General features: G+C 36.8%; 1 protein-coding gene and 1 long non-coding RNA gene across 3 annotated transcripts in view; one reads left to right on the plus strand and one right to left on the minus strand.

Moving 5' to 3' along the window:
• Window positions 1–12076, minus strand: part of Psmd14 (proteasome 26S subunit, non-ATPase 14) — a 96938-nt gene extending 84862 nt beyond the window's left edge. The window contains exons 1-3 of the mRNA XM_070022172.1: window positions 11898–12076; window positions 2767–2886; window positions 572–623 (exon numbers count right to left, since the gene is read on the minus strand). Of these exons, the coding sequence (XP_069878273.1) occupies window positions 572–619 (48 nt within the window). The 5' untranslated portion in view covers window positions 620–623; window positions 2767–2886; window positions 11898–12076. The remainder of the gene's footprint in view (window positions 1–571; window positions 624–2766; window positions 2887–11897) is intronic.
• A 53-nt stretch (window positions 12077–12129) lies between these two features.
• LOC138826869 (uncharacterized) overlaps window positions 12130–19889 on the plus strand; it is a 125588-nt gene continuing 117828 nt past the window's right edge. For both annotated transcript variants that reach the window (XR_011371883.1, XR_011371882.1), the window contains exon 1: window positions 12130–12347. This is a non-coding gene — a long non-coding RNA (uncharacterized lncRNA). The remainder of the gene's footprint in view (window positions 12348–19889) is intronic.

Genomic DNA, 19889 nt, shown 5'->3' on the forward strand with positions numbered 1-19889 from the left:
TAAGGATGATGCATTAAGCATGATGCAATTTCTTTTAGGTAGTCTATTAAGGCAATGTTTTAACTCACAATTTGCAACTAAATTTATAAATTTACAAAATCTCCCTATTACCACAGCTCACATCTGACATCTTTATATGCCAGAGAATGGTTATATAGATATTACAAAAAGAAGAATCATGAAGAAAACTGGCTCAAAGACATATGAGAAATATTCAAACCATCAAAAAGTCAAAAAGTGTAATTGCTCAAAAAGTACACCCTGCTTACTTTCATAACATATTAACTTTACAATTTAAACCCAGAAATATGATGTCCTTTTTTCTTTTCTAAAAGGTATAATTTCATGTATCTCAAAATTTTAAACAAAGTGAACAGAGAAAATTCTTATTTCCAGGAAAGTAGTAAATCAAAATAAAAAATGTTTCCCACACATTATTTAGTGTTACAATGCATCAGTAAGGTTAGCTCCTTACCATGTTATCTGTTGGGTGATTTCTTTGTCTTTGTATAACTATAGAAAAGCTTGTCGTTTATACACCATGAAATACTTAAGGAGATTTCATACTAACCTGGCCAAGTCCAGGCATACCTCCTCCAAGTCTAAGAAGTCTGTCCATATTTCTAGAAAACAGAAACAAAGGAAATGTTCCTAAGTACAAAAGTGTTTACTCAACTGCTATCTATATAATTCACCTTCAGTCACTCAGTATGTCAAAAATATTGGTGGTAATTACAACACAACATCAGACTTCCTGTTAATTAACACCACATATTAATTCAAGAAGCTGTCTTCCATGCTAATTAACAGACCTTATTTTACTGCTTTAGTTTTGGGTTATCCCCAGTTTTAAAGACAAGCAATCTAAGCATACTTTCAAAACTTTGCTATCATTAAGTTAATTATATTTTCTTATTGTTATCTAATAAACTACCTGAATGAGGAAAAAGTGTCTGAAATGCTTATCATATGTATGATTGAATTTCCTTCAATTTGTCCAGAGTGTACAAATAAAAATCCTCACTTTTAAATTAAATTTTAACATCCTCATTAGTAAGTTCTGTGCTAATTAACTTACAGCTTGTCAGTTATCATCAAAACTACATGTGAAAGACATTGTGAGCAGATTATAGATCTCTGAATTAGCATCAAAGGCTTTTTAAAAATGAACTCATTATTCTAAAAGAAATACTATAAAGTAAACATTAATACATTAAGATAGTGTTCTAGAACCTACATGGATATATTATTACTTCAAATGTAGTTACAAACCTTTTATACTAAGGAAATTCAGCTGCTATTCTCAATTACAATTTCAGAGTTCATCAATACAAAGAGGTTTAACTTTGAACTATCAATTTTTTTTTGAGTGTTTTGAAAAACTATACAAAAACTTGAAGAACTTATTCAAGAAAACAATTAACAGAAGTACTTAATACATCCTCCAATGCAAAAAAAGTAATCAAATTATAAAACTTAACAGTACAACAGATTCCTTATACAATAAAAATGTTTTCTTGATATGAAAACTGCTATTACAACTTCAAATTCATCTTCTTCTAAATGTATCCTTTAGAAAATATTATCAAATTATATTCTAAATTAAGTACTAATAACATTTGTCCTTGTTCTAGTTAGAACTGCTATACAAACTAACTGCTGAACCAATCAGTAACATTTTAATTCTGCAGATATTTAACAATAATACTACAAACTTTATTCAAGTTCACATATAGAAAAATATAAAACTATAAAGCCATGGACTCAAGTGACGGTCACCTAAATACAAAAAAAAAGAAACCCACAATCCACATCTCCAAAATGCCTCCTCCAGTCTCTACCATACTGCATAGGTGGTACTCCAATTTCTAATAGTAAAGACCAGTACTATGGCTTCAAATTTTATATGAACAGAATCAGATATTTGTTGTGTCTGGCTTGTTTCACTAAGCATAAAAGCTTATGCAAATGAAAATAAATTCATTTGTACAAATGAAAAGGCAAGAAAAAATGCTATAAACAAAATTTCTACTTCCAACACCTTACTCCCTCAACCTAATAATATTTCAAATAAAATCTCATCAAATTCTCATTAAAATTTCTCAACTCAAATATATCATTCAATATACAGCATATTTTAAAAATGGAAAACAGAAAAAAAATCCTATATATATATATGTATATATAATATTAAAGACATTATCTTCTAAATATTATTACCAAAGAAGAAAAAAATTGGGACCATTTCTGTATTACCAAAAAAAAACAAAACAACAACAATGCACAGGATAGATACTTTAATATATAAAGATAATACATTTTTAGGTATACACATATAGATACACAAATATATATGTAAATTCTAGGCCAAAGTCAATTCCCAGCTGGGTTCAGTTTTATCTACTCCCTCTGTGTTGTTTCTGGTGACTTTACACAGACTCCAGATGCTGTGAATATACATGAGCAATGTGGGAAACGGCGGGAAAGAAAATCTGGCAGGTCAAATTTGTGTTTTCAGCAAAACTAGGTGTCTCAATCCAGGAAAAATATTTAACAAATTAAAACATTTCAGATGACCATATTTTAATAAAAATACTAACATTTAGAATGAAACATACTAATATTCTAAATCTTACAACTTAAAAAAAATCTGGTGATCTATTACACACATACATAATTCAATGTCTGCTAAAAAAAATTCTTTTTCATAGTACCTATTATATCCTGAAATAAAAATTAAAGGTTCAATACAATTTTAAATCTTACCTCTTCGGTAATATAAGTCTTAAGGTATTAAGCTTCAAATTGATGAGTTTGGGCAGGTTTCTTCTTAATTCAAACTCTTGCTAATATTGGGCAATAGTTCCAGGAACTATTTTTTCTTTCCTTAAAAAAACAAAAGCAAAGTAGATATAATTTTTTATAAATTAAAGAGGACGTTTTTATACCAAAATCATTTCAAAGAACAAACTTCAGGCTGAGCATGATAGAGCATGCCTATCTATGTCTACAATCCCAGCTACTTAGGAGCCAGAGACTGAGAGGACTGAAGTTGAGGCCAGTCTAAACAAAATTGTTCCGGAGACCCTATCCTAACCAATAAGCCAGACATGGTGTTTCACATATGTAATCAAATCTATAAGGGAGGCATACATGGAAAAATCTTAGCCAAGGCCAGCTTGGGTAAAACCACAAGGTACTATCTGAAAAGTAACTAAAGCAAAAAGAGGTGGGGGTAGAGTATTGGTAGAAGCACATATGCAATCCTACACCATAAGAAGTTTTAAAGTGAGTATTGGTAGAAGCACATATGCAACCCTACATCATAAGAAGTTTTAGAAATGAAACAGAAATTAGTTGCTTATTTACTTTTGAAGTGCTGTGGATCACACCCAATACCTCATGTATGCAAGGCAAGCATTCTACCCTGAGCTATACTCCAGCCCTAAACTGAGAACAAAGATTTACCATCCCAAGCAGCTGTGGAGTAAAACATTTAGTTCTGTGTCCAAATTTTGTTAGTTTGTATATTTTACTCTGAGCACTGACTCTAACTAAAGACCTAGATTTTATGGCATTTAGTTGGTTTGGAAGTTTCTCAAAGCATACAATTTACATTTATTTTCATTTTATTTTATTTGCATTTATTTTTTTATGTGGGAGGGCAGGTATTGGGGTTTGAACTCAAAGAGTCTTCGGCCACACATCCAGTCCCTTTGGATTTATTTATTTATTTTTTGCCAGAGTAGGTCTTAACTCTCAATCTTCCTATCCCTGCTTTCCTTTTAGCTTCAATTACCAGTGCCACCACAACAGGTATGTTCTTCAAGATAATGTCTAACTTTTTGGCTGGTCTGGTCTTAAACTATGATCCTCTCATCTCCATCTCTATTTGGCTGGGATTACATCCAGTGCTACTTTTATTTTTAAGTAGAAAGTTCATTGTACCATGCAATTAACACAAAGGTTTATTACAAATTACTACAAATCTGTGACTCATGCAATCTTAGTAATATTTTCCTTTTATTTTTTGTTCTGGTCTTGGAACTTGAACTCAGAATCTGGATGCTATACCTGAGCTTTTTTGCTCAAAACTAGCTCTCCACCCCCTAAGCCACAGCTCCACTTCAGGCTTTCTGTGATTAAGTAGAGATAGGCCTTTCTGCCTGGGCTGGCTTCAAACTAGATCTTCAGATCTCAGCCTCCTAGGATTACCAGCATGTACCACTGGTACACAGCTCTTATTTTTAAAGTGTGTCATTCATTACCCTCAGAAGTAGTCATTTCTTAATGGTTAACAACTATACCGAAGAAGATTAAGATAACTAGATAAAACAATGATAATAATTTGTATAAAATAAGGCAATTTAAAACTACAACAACTATATACTTCTTCATTACTATGTTACCTACCTTTCTAAACTACATAGCAAGACAATAAGAACATAAATAGGGCTAGTAATGTGGCTCAGTGGTAGAGTGCTTGTCTTGCATGCATGAGGCCCTGGGTTTGATTCCTCAGCACTACATAAGCAGAAAAAGCCAGAAGTGGTGCTGTGGCTCAAGTGGTAGAGTGCTAGCCTTGAGCTGAAGAGCTGACGGACAGTGCCCAGGCCCAGAGTTCAGGCCCCACAAATGGGGGGGGGGGGGAGGGAACATAAATAGCTTTATGAAAGAAATAAGCATAAAAGGTCTCATATCATATGACTCAATGAAATATCCAATGAATCCACAGAGAAATGCTGACTGGAAAGAAAACTAGAGAAACTACTTAATGGATACAGAATTTTTCCTTCAAATGATGTAAATGTTCTAGAGCTACTGGGGTAATGATGGCAGCACAGTGTGAATAGACCAAATGATACTGAACTAGTCACTTCAAAATGGTTAACTTTATTTTGTAAGTTTTTTTTCACAATAAATTAGTCATCCAACAATGTGTTTATCACACCATTTTGCAACAAGTATATATCTTGCTAGACAGATAATATATTTGGTCTCCTACAAGTGCTGATATTCAACTAGTAAGTAGACAAATGCTAAGATTTACACAGTGAATAAAAATAGACAATGTAGCTGGGTACTGGTGGCTCATTCCAGTAATTCTAGCTACCTCAGAAGACAGATCTAAGAACTGAGTTTGAAGCCAGCCTTGGCCAAGTCTGTGAGACCCTTACTGCCAATTAACCATCAAAAAGTGGAAGTGGAAGTGGAGCTGTTGCTCAAATGGTAGAGTGCTAGTCATGAGCTAAAAACCTCACAGTACCCAGGCTGAGTTCAAGCTCACTGGCAAGAAAGAAAGAAAGAAAGAAAGAAAGAAAGAAAGAAAGAAAGAAAGAAAGAAAGAAAGAAAGAAAGAAAGAAAGAAAGAAAGAAAGAAAGAAAGAAAGAAAGAAAGAAAGAAAGAAAGAAAGAAAGAAAGAAAGAAAGAAAGAAAGAAAGAAAGAAAGAAAGAAAGAAGAAAGGAAAGAAAGAAAGAAAGAAAGAGAAAGAAAGAAAGAAAGAAAGAAAGAAAGAAAGAAAGAAAGAAAGAAAGAAAGAAAGAAAGAAAGAAAGGAAAAAAGAAAGGAAGGAAGGAAGGAAAGGAAAGGAAGAAGAAAGAAAGAAAAAGAAAGAAAGAAAGAAAGAAAGAAAGAAAGAAAGAAAGAAAGGAAGGAGAGAGAGAGAGAGAAGGGAGGGAGGGAGGGAAGGAAGGAAGGAAGGGAGAGAGAGAGGAAGAGAGAGAGACAGAACGAAATAAAGAATGAAAGAACAAAAGAAAGAAAGAAAGAAGGAAGGAAAGAAGGGAGGGAGGGAGAGAGGGAGGGAGGGAGAGAGGGAGGGAAGGAGGGAGGGAGGGAAGGAAGGAAGGAGAGAGAGGGAGGGAAGGAGAGAGAGAAAGAAGGGAGGGAGGGAGGGAAGGAGAGAGAGAAAGAAGGGAGGGAGGGAGGGAAGGAAGGAAGAAAAGGAAAAAGAAAAAGAAAAAAAAGAAAAAACAATGTGAAAAAAGAGAAAAACAATGCAGTATTGAAAGTCACTGGACTAATTCTTGAACTAATTCTAACATCTCTAAAAATAAAAATGTTTTGCAATTATGGAACAATGATGGCCATCTTCTAATCAATGAAATTATGAGCTATCAATGTTTCCAAAAGTACTGCAATTGCAATTGAGAAACTAGAAAAGCTGTGAATGGTAGTGGTGATCAGGTTAGTAAGTCATTAAGTCAATGTACATAGTGCTGCTGAACTGTATACCAAAAATGGTTAAAATAGTAAAATTTATGATATATAGTTTCTAACCCTACCCATGGACACAGTGTTAACAACTACAAGAAGAAACAGAATAATAAGCTAAGGCCTATTACAAATGTACTTGTACTTCTAGGTTGGTGTTATTGTTTGCTTCTGGCAAGACTACAGATTGAACCCAGGACCCCTTGTATGAGAGCAAGTCTTCTTATCTCTGAGTCCCAAACCCCTACAGATAGATTTGGAATATAGAATTAATCTTCACAAGATAGACTATGTTCCATGAACAGTTAATTACATTATAAAGATATTGACCATTTATGATACATATACCTCAAAGACCAGGAAAATACAGAATAAATATTTGCATTTATCATATGTAAGCTTTAATAACATTTCTAACATAATTATTTTTCAATGTCTCTTTATTTTCATGACCTAATGGTGCAAAAAATAAAAAGGTCCACTGGAACCAGATGGTAAATGATGATGAATATTTTTCTTAGTATATGAGGGTTAAGTGCTATGATTCTGCAGTTAGAATAAGATTGAAATACTGGCTCTTAACACTTATTAGCTATGTGCTTAGGTCAATTATGTCTCTCAGCCTGTTTCTTCATCCACAAAAGAAGGATAAGGACAGCACCCATAGCAAAACATTTAACACAGTCCAGGCACAACATAAGTAAATAATGAATGCTAGCTGTTATTACTAGCACCATCACTTCTAAGTAGTTACCAACACAGACACTTCCTCAAATAGTTTGCCACTTAATGGTTTTAAAAACACCACATCAAGCATATTTCACAATATTCAAATAATCACATTAAGGCAAGGACTTGAATTCTGCAGAATTTAGAAAAGAGGTTCAAAGTTAAAGTGCTACAATGTAACAAAAACAAATAAAAGCAAATCAAAAGTCTGTGAGAAATGGAAGGAAAAAGGGTAAACAAATGCATCAGTTACTCACTAGATACTATGTGGAAAATGAACTATACAACTTGTGGGTGGGGATAGAAGAGAAAAACTGGGAGAGAGGGAAAGAGAGAACTGAGAGCAAGGGAAGGGGTGACATTCTCCAAACAGAAATGTACTATTTGACTCATGTAACTTTAACCCCTCTGTACATCATCTTTATAATAACAATTAAAAGGATGGTCTGTGAATCTAAACTAAGTTTTTATACCTTTCAAAAAAGTTAAGATTACAAAAGCTCATTCATAATATGATTAAATTTATTCAAAATATTATTAGGCAGTATGAATAGTGATTAACAAACCTAATATGTCATACAAAGAACAATGGTCAGAATCCTAAATGGCAAAAAGAATTTATCAGTATTTATAAAAATGGATGACTCCATTTTTTCTTAATCTTAAAATAAATATCTGATTACAATCTCATACTGTTTTTATGATTATGTTCTATTTAAAATAAATAAGTTCTTAAATTTTAAAATCAATATACAGAACAGTGAATAACTGTAGCAGATCCTTCAAAATTATATATATATACATATACATATATATATATATATATATTTTTTTTTTTTTTTTTTGGTTCTGGTCGTGGGGCCTGAACTCTGGGCCTGGGCACTGTCCCTCAGCTCTTTAGCTCAAGGCTAGCACTCTACCACTTGAGCCACAGTGCCACTTCCAGCTTTTTTCCTTTTTGCTTATGTAGTGCTTAGGAATGGAACCAAGGGCCTCATGCATGTGAGGCAAGCGCTCTACCACTGAGCCACCTACCCAGCCGCCAAAATTATGTTTTTTGATTTTTCAACTTTTCAGATTTTTTAAAACCAGTTCTAGTGTTCTAGGAATGTATAAAATTCTTCAAGAAGCCAGGCGCCAGTGGCTCACACCTGTAATCCCAGCTACTCAGGAAGCTGAGATCTGAGCATCGCGGTTCAAAGCCAGCCGAGGCAGAAAATGTCTGTGAGACTCTCATCTCCAATAAACCACTCTTAGAAAACTGGAAGTGGCGCTGTGGCTCAAGTGGTAGAGCACTAGTCTTCAGCTGAAGAGTTCAAGTCCCATGGCCAAGACAGACAGACAGACAGACACACACACACACACACACACACACACACACACACACACACACACACACACACACACACACACACACACACACACACACACACACACAGTGGTAGAGCACTAGTCTTCAGCTGAAGAGTTCAAGTCCCATGGCCAAGACAGACAGACAGACAGACAGACAGACACACACACACACACACACACACACACACACAGTGGTAGAGCACTAGTCTTCAGCTGAAGAGTTCAAGTCCCATGGCCAAGACAGACAGACAGACAGACAGACACACACACACACACACACACACACACACACACACAGTGGTAGAGCACTAGTCTTCAGCTGAAGAGTTCAAGTCCCATGGCCAAGACACACACACACACACACACACACACACACACACTTCTACAAGATCAGTAGAGCACTAGCCTTGAGCTGAAGGGTTCAAGTCCCATGGCCAAGACTCTCTCTCTCTCTCTCTCTCTCTCTCTCTCTCTCTCTCTCTCTCTCTCTCTCTCTTCTCTCTCTCTCTCTCTCTCCCTCCCTCCCTCCCTCCCTCCAAGATCTGGATATCCTTATCCAGTCAGGCTTATTGTTGTGTTTCTGTTGTTGCTTCGTTGGTTTGGGGGAGCAATACTAGGATTGGAACTCAGGACTTTATGCATGAGCCGTGCTTCCAGCTCTTTTTGTTCTGGTTATTACTATTATTTGTTTTCCTACATTGTGCTCCTAATGCTCTGGTTATTTTTGAGACAGGGTCTCACAAACTTTTTTGCCCAGGCTGGAACTACCATTTTCACTATATCAACCTTTCTTATAGCTAGGTGACATATGTACCACTATGCCTAGCTACAAGTCCAAACTGGGGCTCTCACAAACTTTCTAACTTCAAACTTCAATCTTCCAAACATTAGACTCCAAAACAGAATTACAGGCATTGCTACACTGAGCTTCATTGTTCATTAACAAATCCATTGCACCATTAATTTACTATTACTTCTCAAGCTAATACTAAATCCATTTTAAACTACTCTAAATATAATGACTATATTTGATTTGTTTGTTTGGTTTTTGGTGGTGCTGGGAATTGGACCCAGGGTCTTGCACAACTAGGCTACATCCCAGTAATCAGCCATTTGAAGACACAGTAACACTAACTCAAACTGGCTTTGAACTCACTGTTTCATTATATTTCTAATTTCTCTATTTTCTGCTTTGTGGAAAGTAATTATGAGCTTCTTTCTGTGGAAGAAGTAGAGCCAGAAAGAGTTAACATTAAACTTATTTATATAAACAAGATTTGAAAAACAAGACCACACCCACCCAGTTTGGAAGAGAATGGAATTATATAAGTACTCCTTAATTACAACATTCAGGCAAAACATTTGAGTGCTACCTTGTGTATTCAAGAATCGGGAGGTGAGAAAGATACAATCCTACAAAAAAAAAAAAGATGAAAAGTAGAAGGTCAACTGTACAGAGTAGAAAAGCCTCTAGAGTGACAAAGGCTGAGTCTGAGCAAAATACACTATACACATATATAGACATGACAAAATGAAATCCTTTTGCTCAACTAATTGATGCTAATAAAAAGTGTTTTAATAAAAGACAAAAAAAAAGCCTCTAAATCTAGTCTACTTAGATTCAAATCCAGGCTCCACCACTATTTTACTATGTTGTGGAACGAGTTAACCTTCTTCTGGTTAGATATTTGATATACCAATAGTAATATCTATAACTTGTAAATCTGAACTATTTTAGAATTGGTAAGGATTATTCTCTCCAATTCTCTCATTTTACAGATGGGAACATCAAAGCAGAATGTCAAATGTCAAATGAGTGCAACAAGAGTAGATGTTAAGTTCATGACCAAGAAATCACATGAGTATTCAGGCAGGGTTTTCTCTAAACAGTGAAACAAACATTTCTATAAAATGAACCTACATACTTTGTACAATGTATGAACAAAGTGTATATATATATATATATATATATATATATATATATATATATATATATATATATATTCATTGAGGTTAAAACCCAGCTTTTCAATTAGAATAACAAGGCATTATTTACCAAGTACCCTGGGGAAATAAAACAAGAAACAACCACAAAAACAGATGAGACTAAAATGAAAGATTATGACTTCAAAACTTTCCAGCAACTCATGACTGTAATCCCTGCTATTCAGGAGGCTGAGATCTGAAGATCTCAGTTCAAAGCCAACCAGAGCAGGAAAGTCTGTGTGACTCTTCTATCTACAATTAATCACCAAAAAAGCCAGGATAGAGCTGTGACTCAAGTGACAGTGCTAGCCTTGAGCAAATGAAGTGCAGGGACAGCACCTAGGTCCTTAGTTCAAGCCCCAGAATTGGCACACAAAAAAAAAACAAAAACAAAAACCACTTCTTTTGGCAAGACTTAATTTTGTGCTAGACAAATTTAAGACAACACTCAGACTATTCACTAACCATATCTTGACCGTAGTTTATTTTTAGACACTATACAGATGCATTAAAATCTATGTAATTTTAAGTGAGCCTACATGACAAGACTATGTTAACTATCTTGACTCAAACCTTGGTCAGTTTATTTCAATATTGTCGGTACTTGTCTTGAAGCTTGACTCACATTAAGTCAGAAACACTAAAACCATACTTTGATGCCAGTGTAGAAGCATACACTTGAAATCCCAGCTGTCAAAAGGATGATCACCAAACCCGACTGGTCTACATATGAGACCCTGCCCCCCCCCCAAAAAATTCACACTAGAACCATGTTCCTATGCTAATTCAAAAGCCTCTCCCCTCTCCCTTTGCCAGGAAATCATTATCATTTTAACCTCCAAAACTTTTTATTCAGTCACTAGCTTTCTATTTAAACTCAAAACGTTTACATTATTTTTCTTTAGACAAATTCTGAGCTAAGTTCACAAGAAAATTAAGTTCTAAGAGGTAATGGCACAGCCTTCGAGGCTGTAGGGACAGAAAAGTCATCAATTCACCGACAATTACCCATAACTAAGCGTAGCAAGGAGAACTACACTGTTCTGATAATATTCAAGGTTAAAAACAATGGCTCTCCGAAAATTAAAGAAAAATAAGTTGAAAACCTAAATATGTATACACACACACACACACACACACACACACACACACACACACACACACACACACAATTAAGAAGGACATAGCCTACGGAGGGTGGCGGAGAGAGACAGGAGGAGCAAGCGATAAAGCCGGTATGTATTGTGGGAAAGTTTCTGGTCTCTCTCCCTTGTGCCCCAGATGGCCGTGAAGTTTTTCAACACTGGAACAACTACAGACAGGACACCAGCAGGCCGTAAACAGGGCTGCTCCCTGTGTGAGGGGGAGACAGTCCGGAGCTGTGGTGAATTCCACCAAGTAGAAACGATTGAACCGAGACCCCTTGCTGACCTGAACCCTGCCAGAGAACCTGGGGAATCGGCGGAGGGCAGGAACCGGCCGTAGTTCCTCTCTCAAGGTTCGGGCTTCCAGTAGCAACTCGGCTGGGCAACGTGACTCAGGAAAGCCCGGGGCTGGCAGCGGCCTAGCGTGGCCACATCGGTGGATCGCCCGCGCCAACCTCCTAGACCTCACCTGAAGCAGGGCAGGGCAGGAGGTCGCCGTTCAGACCCTCGTCTGGCCTCTGCGGTGACGCGGCGACGGCGGCAGCGGATCAGATTCGGCCCGGCTCTGACTCCGCGAACCGGCGATGAATCAGCCCGATTCCATTCAAAAAGAGTCGCCCGGGCCTCAGCCGCGAAGTACTTCCGGGTTCACGGCTCCACTTCGGCTTCCGTTCCCCCGACGGCCAATAGGAACTGAGCCAGCGTCCCAGAAGGAGCGCGCGGAGCCTCCGGACAGCGCCGGCTGTTCCCGGGTCGTCTCTCCTCCCCGGAGGCCGAGGCGGAAGTGGGCGTCTGGGCCACTCCGTCCCTCCGACGGCCTCCAGTTTCTCCCTCGGCCTCCGCGCAGCCTCCTGCCGCCTCCCGGGCCTGGGACAACTCTGTGTCCTGCTTGAGAAATGACCGGCTCGGAAAAGAAACTGTTAGTATTGTGGGGCCTGATGTCCTGATGTCCTCCTGATGTGACTTGCCTCAAAAACTAAAAAGTTTCACTTAGAAACACGGTTATCTGGAAAATAAACCAGAAAAAGGGACTCGGTCAGAAAAGGGAAATGGCTAGATTCCCCACCCCCCTCCCCCGTAGTCTAGTTTGTATTTACTGATTTAAGGGTTTGGATTTAAAGGATATTGATGTTGTTGACCAAATATTTGAAACTGTTTGTTTAGCCAGGTCGGGGGCTTGAACTGAGGGCCTGGACACTGTTTTTGAGTGTGCCCAAGGCTAGCACTCTACCATTTGAGCCACAGCTCCACTTCCTGCCTTTTGGCGTCATTGTTCTCACAACCCATTACTTCCTTTATGGCCCACTTGTCCCACCCAAGGTTCATTCTTTGCAGTCTTGGCCTTGGAGAAATTCTCAGAAAAACTTCACCTATCCCAAAGTATGGATTGCCCCGGCAGAATCTTCCGCTTCAACTGCCTGATTTGACTTCCTTGTTTGATTATATACTTAAACCCTGGATCCCCTGCTTTCCTTGCCCCATGAAACTCCTATCTTCAGTTAACCACTAGAAAACCAGAAATGGAGCTGTGTGTGGCTCAACGTGGTAAAACCCTAGCCTTGAGCAAAAGAGCTCAGAGACAGTAACCAGGCCCTGAGTTCAATTCCCAGGACCAGCACTAAACACAAAAAATGTGAGAGAAAAAAACAGTTAATGTCTGCTCCCAGCATTACTATTACTATACTTCAAAAACAAATGAGATATATCAACAAGAAGTTCTCCCTACAAAAAACACCAAAGGACATAGCTATACAGGGGACGAGATGAGACTACCTGTGGGAAACACAGCAAGGCGTTGGTAGCCCACACCTATAATCCTAGCTAGCTACTCAGGAGGCTGAACTCTGAAAATCAAGGATCAAAGCCAGCCCAAGCAGGAAAGTATGAAACTCAAATCTCCAATTAACCACCAAAAAGCCAGAAGTGGCTCAAGTGGTGGAGTGCTAACTTTGAGCAAAAAAGCTCAGGTACAGCACTCAGGCTCCAAGTTCAGTACAGGCAAAAAAAAAAAAAAAAAAGAAAAAAGAAAGAAACTTTAGTCCAAGTAGTAAATACTTGCAAATCATTGTCCAGAATCTCACCCCAGTTCTGCCATTAAAAAAAAAAAAAAGGAAAAGAATTCTAAAGAGAGTCCCTCAGACCTGAATTAAAGGGCAGTGACTGATTCGAATTTATATGAAGGAATAAACATCTGTAAAAGTAACTATATAAGTAAATATAAAAAACTACATTTCTTTGTATCTATTGTATTCTCAATATAATTTAAAAGGCAATTGCATAAAATAACAGTTATAAACCTGTTGATGAGAATATTGTAGGTAAGCATGTAATTTGTATGGCAACAGAAGAAAAAGGTATACAGTAGCAACCTTTCAGTATACAATTGAAATTAAATCGTGTTAATCTAAACTTCATTGTTAGATTTTGAAATTCTAAGTCCCCTGAACAATTACTTAAAAAAAAAAGTGTGTGTGTGTGTATAATAAAAGAAAGGCAAGGGAATTAAAATGGTGTAAATATGTATCTGACAAAGCAAACTAGCAGTAATGAAGAGAAACAAACAAAAAGATGGTAAGAAAACAAATGCTGCCCTGGGGATTAAATCTAGCCCTTTTCCCTTATAAGGCCTCTGGGGAACCTGTCTTTCCCCTGCTCTCTAGCCACCCTTCCTCCTTTGTTTGCTATAGTCCCAGGTACTGAACTTTTAGAAATTGAGAATATTCCTGGAGAATATTCCTTGAGAGCTTGAGAATATTCTGCTTAGAGCTCAATGCTACACCCTCTCCCTTTCCCCAATAACCTTTCACTTAGCTAATTCCTGTTTACTTCATGTTTCTGAAAATTTCAACAGGGTAGAGCCTTAGATGCTTTCTAAGAACCTTGTATAAATGGGATAAACATTCCAGTTTTGAGGTAGAAATTGACAGAATGGTCTTTAAGAAATGATCCCACTATATTCCCTCTACAAGGAATAAATTTTGAATTAAAGACACAAACAAGTTGAAAGTAAAGGGATGTGTGTATGTGTGTGCATGTGTGTGCATGTGTGTATAGATACACGCACACACCTACACAGTTGCAAAGAACAACTAAGATGACAGAATCTCACTTTAGGAATTACTCTCACATTAAAAATAAATAAGGGCTGGGAAGGTGGCTCAGTGGTAAAGCATTTGCCTTGCATGCTTGAGACCCTGGGTTCTATTCCTCAGCACCACATAAGCAGAAAAAGAAAAAGCCAGAAGTGGCGCTGTGGCTCAAGTGATAGACTGCTAGCCTTGAGCTGAAGAGCTGAGGGACAGGCCCAGGACCAGAGTTCAGGCCCCATGACTGGACCCAAAAAATAAAATAAATAAATAAATAAAAGCAAAGCTACCAAAGCTGGGCTTTGTGGCAGTGCTTGTAATCCAGTGAGCTGGAGGCTGAGGCAAGCATATTTCAAGTTCAAGGCCATCCAGACCTACATATCAAAATACTGGCTCAAAAAGACAAGTACCATTTGACCAAGCAATTGTTTGGTAAATATTTGCATATGTCCACTACATGACTTAAAATTATAATCCAAAAAATCCTTTTGTGGGGGAGCAGCACAGAAGGATGAACAAATGCAGCAGTGGTACTCACTAGATACTATGTTGAAAATGAACTATACAATTTGTGGGTGGAGAGTAACAAAGTAGAAGAGAACAAGGGAAAGGATGACATTGTCCATGAAGAAATGTACTCTTTATCTGACTGTTGTGACTATAACCCATCTGTATATCACCTTTATTATAACAATTTAAAATATTAAAAAAAGTCCAAGCCCAGCACTGGTGGCTCAATGCCACCAATCCCAGCCACTCAAGAGGATGATATCAGAGGATCACAGTTTAAAGCTAGCCTAGGCAAGGACATCTGTGATACTCCCCAATAAACAATTCCCTTTCTCTCTCTGTCTCTCTCTCTCTGTCTCTCTTTCTGTCTCTCTCTCTGTCGCTCTCTCTCTCTTTCTCTCTCTCTGTCTCTCTTTCACACACACACACACATACACACACACACACACACACACAAACACACACTCAGAAATGGGGCTCTGGCTCAAGTGGTACATCAGTAGCCCTGGTAGCCCTGATCATCAGAGATAGCACCCAGGCCCTGAGTCAAGTCCTAGGACTGGCATGCACACACACACACACACACACACACACACACACACACACACACACACACACACACTCACACACAGACTAAATAATAATCCATAGGAGCTTAAAGACACAAGCCCTGAAGTAGAAACAATTCTACTTGACAATGAAGAGAAAGCCACTATATACAACTATATATACATGAGTGAATTTTCAAAACATATTGAGGATATGAAATGAGATAGAAATGAGTATATTAATGAGAGTACCTTAATGAAACTCTAAACATTAAATTTATGAGGTGTATGTGTTGACAGAGAGTCGATCAGGAGGTTCACAATAGTTAGGGATTGACTGCACAGAAGTAGGAGTTTTTTGGAGTCTTGTAAATGTCCTGTGTCTTTATTATGGTAGTAGTTTGTTAAAATTCATCAAAGTATAGACTAAAAATTGATGCATTTTATTGTACATAGTTTATCCCTCTACATAGTTGTTGAAGGGGAAAAACCCTCAGATTTATTCCCCCCTTTTTGCCATGTTGTCGTATTTGTAGTGTTTACAGTTAAATCATGATTTTTAGGTTTTTAGAATCTTCAAACTTATTATTTCTCCTGTCCTTTCTCCTTCTCGGCTTCTCTCTCCATACTACCTATTTGGGGAAGAAGGGGCAGTCAATTATATTATATAGAATTACATAATTATATCTTATAATCACACTTGATACTTTATTTAATTGTCTACTTTCCATCTAAACTTCAAATGGCAAGAAAAACTGTCTTTCTTTTTTCTTTTTATCCTTTTTGTTGGTAGGGCTTGAACTCTGGGCCTGGAGCAAAGTCCCTGAGCTCTTCAGCCCAAGGCAAGTGCTCTATAACTTGAGCCACAGCTTCACTTCTGGTTTTCTGATGGTTACTTGGACATAAGAGTTTCACAGACTTTCCTGACCCAGCTGATATGAACTGGAATCCTCAGATCCTAGCCTGTTGAGTAGCTAGGGTTACCAGCCTTAGCCTCCAGCACCTGGCAAAAACTGTGTTGTTGTTGTTTTTTTTTTAATCAAAGTGGGTGGTTTAAAGTGATTTGGCTTGATGTTGGCTCTTGTTAATTATTCTGCTAAGACAATATCAGCAAGTACAGAAAGAAAAAGAAGCACTGTTTTGAAATAAGAAAGGATTTTTGAAATGTAAGGTTTTGTCTTAACTGGTTTTTCCAAGATGAAATTAGACATACCTCAGAAGACATACTTAAGGTTTTTCAATAAATAGCAGAGGGTAGGGGTATGTTTTGAGATTCTTTGTGTACTGTTAATTTTATTTCAAAGTCTTTGAATGGTCATCTTAAGTAAATACAGCTTACCCTATTCAAACTAGCCAATCTTGAGCAGATTGTGAACCTGAGCTCAAACAATCTGAGCAGAAAGACATGGCCTACTGTTTTAGGGATAAATTGGGAGCAGCCTACCTACTCTGTGTTTGCTTACCAGATTTTTAGCTGAGGACATCCCCTTCCTCAGAAGTAAATTTTGCCTTGCTGAGAGAATTCTTTATTTTCATGTCTATCATTGTGACTCCAGTGGTTCTTTTTTTTTAATTTATTTTTTATTGTGAAAATACTGTACAGAGGGGTTAGAATTACATGGGCAAGATAATGAGTACATTTCTTATCAAGCATTGTAGCCTCCTCCTTTGTTTCCCCTTCCCATCCCTTCCCAGCCTCCCCCCCCCAATCCTCCCCCCCCCCACCAAAGTTGTAAAGTTCGTTTTCTACATGACAACTTTCCAGTGGTTCTTGGAAAGCATATTTATAACAAAGCTCTTAAAAGCAAAGAACATACTCTGGTCATGATAGATACTAAAAATTAATGTTGAATATTAAAGATTTGCTGACAATGAATAGTTTAAAATATAAGGAACATTTAAAATTTAAATATATTCATATATGTGTATATATACTATTGAAATAATAATTTAAGAACTAATTTACCCAGCTTTACAGTTATGAATGTCAAAAGGTCTGATACCTTCAAAATTTCTAAGAAATGTTTGGAAAGAATTTAAGAGACATTGTTTTTTGTTCAAAATTCAAAATTATATAGCTAATTATAGTTTTTCAGTCATGCAATTTCTGAGTATTATAAATAAATACATATCCAGTATAAGAAAAAGAAAAATAGGAAAATATTTACATTTTAAAGTACAGTGAATTAATTTAATGTATAAAGTCAATAGAATAATTGTTACTTATGCCAGATGGTATTTTACATCTTGATAAAAAGATATATTCTTAATCATATATGTCAAGGAAAAGAGACCATATGTTGTTAAACACTTCCAATTTGTCATTTAATTTTAAATGCACTACTGATATTGGCATAACTTTTTTGGTGATGTAGTATAAGTATCCTTGGTGTCAATAATATTTAATCTTTTCAAGTAATTCCCTTAGTTCTCTTCAAGCAGTTGAACAAGTAATTTAATGAAGGATTGCCATAGCATCTACATAGAAAAAAGTAGCATAAAGAGGAAAAATCAGTTAAGTGTCCATGGCACATGCCTGCAGTCCTAGCTACTCAGAAGGCTGGGGTGTGAGGATCAAGGTAAGGCAGGAAAGTTTGTGAGATTCTTTTCTCCAATTAACCACCCAAAAGCCAGAAGTGGAAGGAACTGTGGCTCCTGTGGTAGAGCACTAGCTTTGAGGAATAAAAGCTCAAGGACAGTACTCAGGCCCTGACTTCTAGCCTTGGGACTGGCACACACACACACACACACACACACACACACACACACACACACACAAATTCTGAAATGGTCATTGTGAAGAATATAAGTTATAAGTACAGGAAAGTTTACCAACTGCAAAAACAGAATAAAATATTTCAGTTCTTTTATGCTTTTAATTCTAAATGATTTGAAAATAATAGGAATGTGAAATAGGTGATCAATTTTTGCAGTGATAATGCTTATTATGTAAGGAAATTAAAGATTGAAAAACCCCTAAGGAGCCAAAAGGAGGATGATCTAATAGACCATATTTATGTACTGTAACCAGTTTTTGAACTAGCTTAAAGACCATTTGGAGACATTCTCCATATATGTCCCTGCTAAAGGAATTTGACTGAATTTCTACAGGACACAAGTATGATATTGTCATTTGTTTCTTTTCATTGTTATTAGCATATCTTAATTGTACAAAATAATGGATTTTTCAGACATGGATATAATGTACTTTAATCACATTCATCCCCATTAGATTTCTTTTCCCTCTCTCATTTCTTGTTTCAATGTGAAGGATTCTATTTGCATAATATTTTGCTGCCTTCATAGTTGGAGTAGAAATTAGTATTATAGTTTTCATAAAATTTTCAAACTGACAATTCCTGATATAAGAGTAAAATATTAGTGATTCATTGTTTAAGATCCATTGTAACAATGAGATGTACAAGACACTATGTTGAAAATGAACTTTACAACTTGGTGGGAAGGGAGGAGTTAGGGAGGTGGAAAGGGAAGGATAGTAGGAGAAAAACAAAGAGGTAACAATGCTCAATAGGAAATGTACTCATTACCTTACTCAAGTAACTGTAATCCCTCTACACAGTATTTTTACAATAAAAATATATAAAATATATATAAAAGACTTACATAAAGTTTCCAAACCTTTATAAAATAAACTTGATCCATTTACAAAAGCATTTAAATCTATGTGTTAAGTATCAAAAAATGTTGCTCTAGGGGCTGGGAAGGTGGCTCAGTGGTAGAACACTTGCCTTGCATGCATGAGGCCCTGGGTTCGATTCCTCAGCACCACATAAGCAAAAAGAAAAAAACCTGGAAGTGGCGCTGTGGCTCAAGTGGTAGAGCGCTAGACTTGAGCTGAAAGCTGAGGGACAGCGCCCAGGCCCAGAGTTCAGGCCCCACGACCAGACCCCCCCCCAAAAAAAAAAAAGTGTTGCTCTAGTTAAACTTCAAAGCTTTCCTATCCTTTAATGTAGCTTAAAAAAATCACCCTTGTTGGATATTAATTAGTTCTATATAGAGTCCTATTTTTATAAATTAACTATTTTTATAATGAACTTATTTGATATATGGACTAGTTCACCATAAACCATTTCTAATTTTTATATTAGTTTTCTTAGTAGTTTCTTTGACCAATTATTATGAGCTTAATAAATTAAGCAGTAACATTAAGACTTTAATATGTTAGTATAATAGATGGATTACCTTACAATTTAGGTGAAAATGAGCTTATACCTGGTGAGGTTAATGTTTATCCACAAAAAGACAAAAATTCATCACAGATAGATGATAACTTAAAAAAAAAAACCTAGTCAATGA

Source organism: Dipodomys merriami, unplaced genomic scaffold (genome assembly GCF_024711535.1).
Source record: "Dipodomys merriami isolate MVZ:Mamm:240054 unplaced genomic scaffold, mDipMer1.0.p SCAF_1, whole genome shotgun sequence".
Classification (NCBI taxonomy): Eukaryota; Metazoa; Chordata; class Mammalia; order Rodentia; family Heteromyidae; genus Dipodomys; species Dipodomys merriami.